This window comes from Trichechus manatus, unplaced genomic scaffold (genome assembly GCF_000243295.1).
Source record: "Trichechus manatus latirostris isolate Lorelei unplaced genomic scaffold, TriManLat1.0 scaffold00028, whole genome shotgun sequence".
In the NCBI taxonomy this organism is placed as follows: Eukaryota; Metazoa; Chordata; class Mammalia; order Sirenia; family Trichechidae; genus Trichechus; species Trichechus manatus.
In genome coordinates this window covers 15957574-15966884 of record NW_004443964.1, presented here as the reverse complement: position 1 = coordinate 15966884, position 9311 = coordinate 15957574, and the positions used below count along the sequence as shown (strand labels likewise).

The 9311-nt window shown below is 34.7% G+C and overlaps 1 protein-coding gene across 7 annotated transcripts in view; it reads left to right on the top strand.

The window, feature by feature from the left end:
• Positions 1–9311, top strand: part of HELZ (helicase with zinc finger) — a 188621-nt gene that overhangs the window by 35882 nt on the left and 143428 nt on the right. For 6 of the 7 annotated variants that reach the window (XM_004374202.2, XM_012554956.2, XM_023729299.1 and 3 more), the window contains one exon: positions 8136–8260. In XM_004374202.2, the coding sequence (XP_004374259.1) occupies positions 8136–8260 (125 nt within the window). Of the gene's footprint in view, positions 1–8135; positions 8345–9311 lie in introns of those variants that run through there. The other variant, XM_023729303.1, reaches the window with a different exon arrangement.

Genomic DNA, 9311 nt, shown 5'->3' with positions numbered 1-9311 from the left:
ATTCTGGTTGTACTTCTTCCAAGACAGATTTGTTCGTTCTTTTGGCAGTCCATGGTATATTCAGTATTCTTCACCAACACCACAATTCAAAGGTGTCAATTTTTCTTCAGTCTTCCTTATTCATTGTCCAGCTTTCACATGCATATGAGGTGATTGAAAACACCATGGCTTGGGTCAGGCGCACCTTAGTCCTCAAGGTGACATCTTTGCTTTTCAACACTTTAAAGAGGTTTTTTGCAGAAGATTTTCCCAATGCAGTGCATCTTTTGATTTCTTGACTGCTGCTTCCATGGGTGTTGATTGTGGAGCTAAGTAAAATGAAATCCTTGACAACCTCAGTCTTCTCTCCATTTACACGATGTTGCTTGTTGGTCCAGTTGTGAGGATTTTTGTTTTCTTTCTGTTGGGCGTAATCCATGCTGAAGGCTGTGGTCTTTGATCTTCATCGGTAAGTGCTTCTAGTCCTCTTCACTTTCAGCAAGCAAGGCTGTGTCATCTGCATAATGCAGGTTGCTAATGAGTCTTCCTACAATCCTGATGCCCCATTCTTCTTCATATAGTCCAGCTTCTCGGATTATTTGCTCAGCATACAGATCAGATAGGTACAGTGAAAGGATACAACTCTGACACACACCTTTCCCGACCTTCAACCATGCAGTATCCCCTCGTTCTTTTCAAACGACTGCCTCTTGATCCATGTACAGGTTCTTCATGAGCACAATTAAGTGTTCTGGAATTCCCATTCTTTGCAGTGTTATCCATAATTTGTTATGATCCACACAGCCGAATGCCTTTGCATAGTCAATAAAACACAGGTAAACATCTTTCTGGTATTCCTGTGCTTTCAGCCTGGATCCATCTGATATCAGCAGTGATATCCCTGGTTCCACGTCCTCTTCTAAATCCAGCTTGAATTTCTGGCAGTTCCCTGTCGATATACTGCTGCAGCTGCTTTTGAATGATCTTCAGCAAAATTTTGCTTGCATGTGAGATTCATGATATTGCTTGATAATTTCCACATTTGGTTGCATCCCCTTTCTTGGGAATAGGCATAAATAATGGCTTTCTTCCAGTCAGTTGACCAGGTAGCAGTCTTCCAAATTTCTTGGCATAGACGAGTGAGCACTTCCAGCGCTGCATCTGTTGAAACATCTCAACTGGTATTCTGTCAATTCCTGGAGCCTTGTTTTTTGCCAGTGTGCAGCTTGGACCTCTTCCTTCAGTATCATTGGTTCCTGATCATGTGCTGCCTTCTGAAATGGTTGAACATCGACCAGTTCTTTTTGGTATAGTGACTCCGTGTATTCCTTCCATCTTCTTTTGATGCTTCCTGTGTCGTTTAATATTTTCCCTGTAGAATCCTTCAGTACTTCAAGTCGAGGCTTGAATTTTTTCCTCAGTCCTTTCAGCTTGAGAAATGCTGAGCGTGTTCTTCACTTTTGGTTTTCTATCTCCTAGGTCTTTGCGCATGTCATCATAATACTTTACTTTGTCTTCTGAAGCTGCCCTGTGAAATCCTCTGTTCAGCTCTTTTACTTCATCATGTTTTTGCTTTTGCTTTAGCTACTCGACATTCAAGAGGAAGTTTCAGTCTCTTCTGACATCCATTTAGGTCTTTCTCTCCTGTCTTTTTAATGACCTCTTGCTTTCTTTATGGATGATGTCCTTGATGTCACCAAAGTTACCACTTATCTAGTGTGTATTTAGTGTTTACCCATCCCCACTCCTCCCCTCCCTGGTAACCATCGAAGGCAACAACACAATTAGAATGTACCTTAGCAGAGAATTTGAAAAAAATCTTGCTTTTTCCACCATCAGGATTTCCTTTAAGTGCTTACAACAAAGATGGTGAGGTGATGACTTCTGAAATTGACTTAAAAAAATACAGTTATAAGATAAAAAAGTTAAACAAATTTAACTTAAAAACAGTTAAATGGCTCTTTTTAGAGAAAAAGCTTCTTAACCCTGTTATTGAACCAGTTAACAGAGGGTAACTCTGCTATGGCACAGCAAATGCATCCTTGAAATTAGGATTCTTTCTAAAGAGGAAGTTGAAGGTACCACAGGCAGCAGACTCTCTCTGTCTCATACTCTCTCACACACAGACAGTGTAGGACAGGCTACTTTTACAAATATCATTTTAACAGCGCCTAAGTAGAAAGCTTATTCAACCATATAGATGAAATAAAAACTTTTTATGATGTTATGATACAGGGAACCAGGTTTCAGGTTTGTTTTTATGCTTGTGTTGTCAGCTTTTTACTGTGTATAATTGTTTTACATTTGCATAGTAATGCAGTTGAGAAACTAAAAAAATTAGCCTTAACATTTAAACTATAACACTGAAAATAAACCAGGAAAAATGATGTGTGTTTCTGTAGTGATGGAATATACAAAAGGAAGAATCCAGGAGTCTTTGTAGTGAACTGGAGTTGAAGGAAAGGCTACTCCAAAAATAAACAACAGAATTTTAACTTTAAAGCTCTTTGCATACCCAAGCAGACTGATCAGGAAGATTCTTGTGACTAGATTAAGGACCAGATATTGAAAGGAACAAGGCAGCAGAGTACTGTTGGGGCTTTTCATTTCCCTCTGCGTTTGATAAAGGGAAGTTTTTTTTTTTAAATAATATTTTATTGTGTTTAAGTTGAAAGTTTACACAGCAAATTAGGTTCACATTTAACAGTTTCAACATAAATTTTTCAGTGATATTGGTTACATTTTCCACAATGTGTCATCGTTCTTATTCATTCCATTTCCAAAAACATTTATTAATTACATTGGAAGAAAAGAGGAGACTAGGAAAAAAGGGAAACAAAGTAAAAACAAAAAAACAAAAATCAATTTGTCAAAAGGGACACTGGTGAGAGATTTGCCACTGTGTTCTTACTCTGGTTTATGTTATACTCTTTGGTGTTTGTAACAAATAGACATTTAACCTTCTGTCAAAAAGTTGATTTAGGCCTTCCACATATATATATTTATATATATGTATGTGTATGTGTGTGTTGTGTGTATATATATCTGTATTTCTGTGTATCTGTATCACAAATGAATTTTTTTGCCAAAAATTAAATGACACATTTAGGAAGAGAATTTGAAAGGAAGTTATTTTCATTTTTGATTCAGTTATTCAGTGTGTTATACATTGAAAAGTTTTAAAGGGTTTTGTTTTTTTTTAGTCTTTTTAATTGTGCTTTAGGTAAAAGTTTACAGTGCAAATTAGCTTCTCATTCAAAAATTTATACACAAATTGTTTTGTGACATTGCTTGCAAGTTTTTAAAGCTTTTGGCATAGAACATATTTTATATGCTTCTAATATTTGGAAAAGAAATACTCGAAAGAAATTCACATAATTTAAATATTGAGAAATTAATATCCAAATAATGCACTTGTTTGATAATAACCTGGGAAAGGTGGATGGGGGTGGAAATTGTAACGTGCAAATGAGCTGAGAACTCTGCATTCATTTTTCAACTCTTTAACATAAAACTGTTAAATCTTAACACATTGTTACTTTAAATATATGTATGAAGAAGTATTACCATTTATAAAGCTGCTGTTTGCTTAAAAAATAACCCTGTCATTTAAGTGTTTTCTGTATGCTGTGCCAATAGGTTATAACATTAACTTATTCCATTTAGAAAGTTAATTATCTTTCATCGGCTTAAAATTTTTTTTCTATGAAATTATTTATAAATGTCTTTCTCCCTTGCCCCTTTCAACCCTTATGCTTAAATGGAATCATCCGAAATATTTGCCTAATCTGAAATCCAAATCCTATAATTAATGATAAAAATTTAAACTTTGTTGGCACATCACACCTTAGAAGTATTTGTATCATCTTGTAATATAATTCCTAAATATGATATGGCACATGAGTTTATAATCTAATGTTTTAATTGTAATACTCTAATAAAAAGCTAGTAAAATCAGTATGAATTATAACATGAAGGGATTTTCATCTTGTTAGTTTTTTTGCCAAATGAAGAATAATTGTTACATCAAATTTTGGGGGTAATAACATGGGGTTACTATGAATCTGAATCAACTTGATGGCACCCAAAAACAACAGCTTTTTTGCACTACGTAAATGCTAGCGGAGATTCTTCTGTAACTAATAAAATGATAATTGAAATGTAAGAAAACAATGAATGTAATCACACTCTCAGGTGAATGATCTCCCATTATTAGTGACTAAAGGATTTTGTTTTTATGGTAATTAAAAAAATTCTTTTGTAATATTTTTTGAAAAGTATCTTGATTTGCCGTAGGCTAAGCTTCAATAAAAGACTTTAGAAATAGCTAAGAATCTGGTAAAGAAATACCTGGTATAGTCGTGTTACTGAAGAAATAATAGAACAGTACTCAACATTGACTATTCTTTAAGCTTGTTTTAAGGTTACCTTGTTGCAAGCAAGGAGAATTACATTTCAATTATTAATCCTCTCTTATTTTGATAGCTTCAGGCCATCAAACCCTAACACGCTATTTTTGTTGAGAGAGTTGAATGAATACTCCTTTAATAATACTCAGTTTCTGGTTCAAAATGCTCCAAGTAAGACACTTATGTTTTGAGTGTTAGAAAATATTCAAGAATTAAAGAATGAAACGGAATAAAGACTTGATTGAATGCTACAACACAGCTGAAGTTTATAGACTTCCTCCTTTGTAACTCCTAGTGGATAGAAAGCAGCAATTCAGTTTGGAAAAAGTTGTATGCTCACAGTAGAATCTCACAGATACTTGGTGGGAAGAGAATTTATCTGCAAGGAACTGTAACTTTTTTATAATTGCTCAAGATTAGATTATATTTTTAATGTCATCTTTTTTGGCAAGTCAATTATTACACCTAAGACAAGTTTAATAATACACTAGACCATGCTTTGTTTTCTTTCATGCTTTTTCTAAAGACTAAAGAGAGTAAGGGACCAGATTGGCAGCAGTGTAATTTAATTTTGTTGTATGGTACAATAGCAGGAGAGCTTTTCATCTATAATTGTTGACTGTTTTTTTTTTTTGCCATAGTTCTTCATGTGGGATCCTCCAAGACATAAACTGAATTACATTTAAAGGCAACATTTGGAAGAAAGTACATCAGTACTCCTTCTTGTCTAAAAGAAAGAGAGAAAAGGGAAACATAATTTTGACAAATATTGAGACATTCAAACACCAATGAAATGGAAAAACCTCTGCAAAATAAAATTCAGCAAATACCTTATACAAAACCAAAGATCTGTGAAAGGTGTTTGTAAAATATTCTTGTGATTTAATACTCTTTAAGCTTGCCATAATCATCTTAGGTTGATTTATTCTTAGACTTTTTTCATTCCCCTGAACATTTTCAGCTTGTGACAGCTATTTTCTTAATATCCCAATTACTGAAGAGGAACTAGGATAGTTCCTTAGCAGTTCTCAGCACTTCTTTATAATTTTTAGACAAGGAAGATAACATCTAGGGAACTCTTACTTATGCAGAAGACTGTGCTAGATACTTTATATAATTAACACAATCAATATTTACCATAACCTTATAAGGTAGCTACTGTCACCTCCATTTTCCAGGAGAGGAGAGAGGCTTAGCAAATGCAAGTGATCTAGACCTTAGTAAGAACTGTTGTTTTTCTTCAGAGTATTTCACTTGTGTTATCTTACTTGATCCTTACAACAAATTTATACATGTTTCTATTTCACACATGACCAAACTGAGGGCCAGAGAGATAAAGTGACTTACCAAGGTCATACTTGAATAGTTTGATGTGGGCTTACTGTGGAATTTTATAAGATGCTCAAGATATTCTTAATGCTACTTTATTGGAGTTATTCACTTACTAGAATTATTCAGTGACAATTGAATAGATAAGTGATCTGTAACATGGGGGGAATGAGACAAGAGGTTGGCCCCAATTGAAAGTAATCGAATAAAACCTTCTTAAATGCAGAGAGCCTGCAACTTTCAACTTAGTAATCTGATTCAATAAAGGGTATATAAAAAAAGAAGGATTGATGCCTTTGAGTTGTGGTGTTGGCGAAGAATATGGAATATACTGTGGATTGCCAGATGAACAAACAAATCTGTCTTGAAAGAAGTACAGCCAGAGTGCTCTTTGGAAGTGAGGATGGTGAGACTTTGTCTCACGTACTTTGGACATGTTATCAGGAGGGACCAGCTGCTGGAGAAGGACATCATGCTTGGTAAGATAGAGAGTCAGCAAAAAAAAAGAAGACCCTCGATGAGATGGATTGACACGGTGGCTGCAACAGTGGACCCAAACACAGCCAACGATTATGAGGACGGCACAGGATCGGGCAGTGTTTTGTTCTGTTGTGCATAGGGTTGCTATGAGTCGGAACCAACTCGACGCGCTTAACAACAACAACAACAAATGAAGATGTTTATTGTAGTGTTATTTTTAATAGTTAAAAATTAGAATTAGTCTGGAGCAAGGAATGGTTAAATAAATTGATGTATCCAATTGATGAAACATTGTATAGCCAATAACATGATAAATACAAATACTCTAATAACATGGAAAATATTGAATGTGCTGAGTGAAGGAAGGCCGAATACAAACTTATTTTTATATCAGTTATAATCATGTAAAAATTAAGTGTCATGGATTGAATTGTGTCCCCCAAAAATATGTGGATCAGTTTGGCTTGGCTGTGATTCCCAGTATTGTGTGATTGTCCACCATTTTGTCATCTGATGTGATTTTCCTGTGTGTTGTAAATCCTGCCTCTGTGATGTTAATGAGGGAACATAGGTGACAGTTGTGTTGAGGAGGCAGAACTCAGTCTATGGGGTTAGATTGCGTCTTGAGCCAATTCTTTTGGGATATAAAAGAGGGGAGCAGAGAGACATGGGGACCTCATACCACCAAGAAAGGCTGTGCTGGGAGCAGAGTTGGACCCGGGGTTCCTGTGCAGAGAAGCTCCTAGTTCAGGGGGAGATTGACGAGAAGGACATTCCTGCAGAGCCGACTAAGAGAGAAAGCCTTCCCTGGGAGTTGACGCCCTGAATTTGGACTTCTAGCCTACTTTACTGTCGGGAAATAAATTTCTCTTTGTTAAAGCCATCTACTCGTGGTATTTCTGTTATAGCAGCACTAGCTAACTAAGATATTAAGAATTGATAAAAATTGGAAGAGAACATGAGTAAGTGAAAACAGTTTAGATGAATGGTGAGCTTATGGTGAACTTTACTTTTATGTAGGATTTTATTAATGTTGCTATAATGTTATTTGTGTGATAAAAAAATTGCACAATATGATGAGAGGATATACTCATTACAACCAAAATAATATAAAGAGACCCAGTAGACTTTAAGTATGCAATATGTTATACTGATGCTTAAAAGAAACATATCTTTGGAAATAATTAGAAAAAAATGCAATTTCCAAAATGTTTTCTTTCAGCAAATTGTTTTCTTGCAAAGGAAGTTAAAGTGTGTATAAACTAATAATAGAATCTTGGACTTAGCAGTAAAGAGATGGATAGATTGCTCTGCTATTTGAATCATCAGCAGTAGCTGAGAGAAATCATCTCAAATGACATGACATAAACGTTAGTATATTCTGCATTGCTAGAAACGTGCTCCCTGTGATTGTATTAAATTAAATCTGCAAATACTTGCAAACAATTTGGTTAGCATTTTCTATGACCATTAAACAAGCGGATTCTTAATTGTACAGGTTTTCATAAAGGCCAATTCTTAATTGTTTAGGAATATCTAATGATGAGATTTGCAGTTTATTCTTATACATCTTAATGGCACAGGGTCTCATGTGTCACTGTCAGAAATGTGAGAACTTTATTCAGTTAGTGTGTCTGCAGTTTATAAGCCCTTATTTACACAGAAATCATAGCTTAACGGGAGCTTTCAGATGAATTCTTCTCCCTGTGGTTTTGGTGTGATCCTCCCTGGCTGCAGTGGGTTAGCTGTGGTGATTGCCCCATGTTTTTTTTTGGCCTGTGCCTGTCTTGGACAGAACTAAAACACCATTGCTTTCCTCCAGGACTTGTATTCTTTTAGCATATAAGAAGCCTGCTTGTGATAATGTGTTAATATTATAATAAAAAAAAATGTATGTTGAATATCTCATGGTTAATGATGGCTGTTCTTTCCTGACAGTGTTGGGAGAAGGATTGGCCAAGGGAGACGGTGCCTTTCGGGCAGTGCTTTGCTGCATGCAGCTGAAAGGAAAGCTCCAACTTGTGTCCAGCATTCTTGCCAAGTCACTGACAGGAGAGTCCCTGGTACATTGATGAGTTCTATTTTGCATGCCTGAAAATGGATTCATATTGGACTCCTTAGACATACTGTGGGAAAAAATCATTAGTGTGCGTTTTTCCTCTTAGTTCCTCCTATTAGAAATCAAAGTTCTTGAGTGTCTTGAGATACTCATTTCTCATAAAAAACCAGATGTTTAACCACTGGATTCTTGTGGTTTGTGATAATATATGTGAGCACTGCAGGAACTTTTAAAAAATTTGAAGGTATTTCAAAGAATTAAATGATTTTCTTTAAAGATACAATTTAATAGAGCTTAGAAATATTTTCAACTTTTAAAATACTCATGTGGATATGATCTTATAGGATTCTAAAATTCAGCCATTTATTTCATATGTTTTAAATATATTTAAACTAAGAATTACTTTTGTTTCTGAAGATCTTATTCGTGTACGTTAACATTCATGACCACTCTGATGGAACTACATATGTATGTGGTTCTATCGAAATTTGGGATAATTTTTTTAATATGGCATTTAATTTTCTAGAGGTTTTTTTTTTTTTTTTTGATATAATTGAAAGAATACTTTTTGGAACTTTAGAGTTAGTAATTTAATAGAAGTTGGAAGAAAATAGATATTATAACCTTTTTCACCAGTTGGTAACTGTCATTAAGTTTGCTGATATTTTTCGGGAATCATAATGAAAAACAGTGAAGGCAAGAAAGTAATATGTATATGTACTTTGCTACACAGCATTAACTCCCTGTTATTCTGAATTGATATAAATTGTGAAAATGTAGATCTAACTTGTATTTTTACTGCAAATAAACATACTTGGTCAAAAACATAGAAATTAGTAAAGTACCTGGTATATTTGCTGAGTATAATGTGTTGATCCATCTCAAAAGATGATTTAGTCATCTAAGGAGTTACTGTGTAGAGAATTGTTTAACTGGTTTAGCAGTGTCTTGATTTCACTAATTTACAAATGAATTTAAACGCTAAAATGTATTATTAATACAGTATAGTAAAATTAAATAGATACTTAGTTCTAGATAGATGATAAAGAATATAT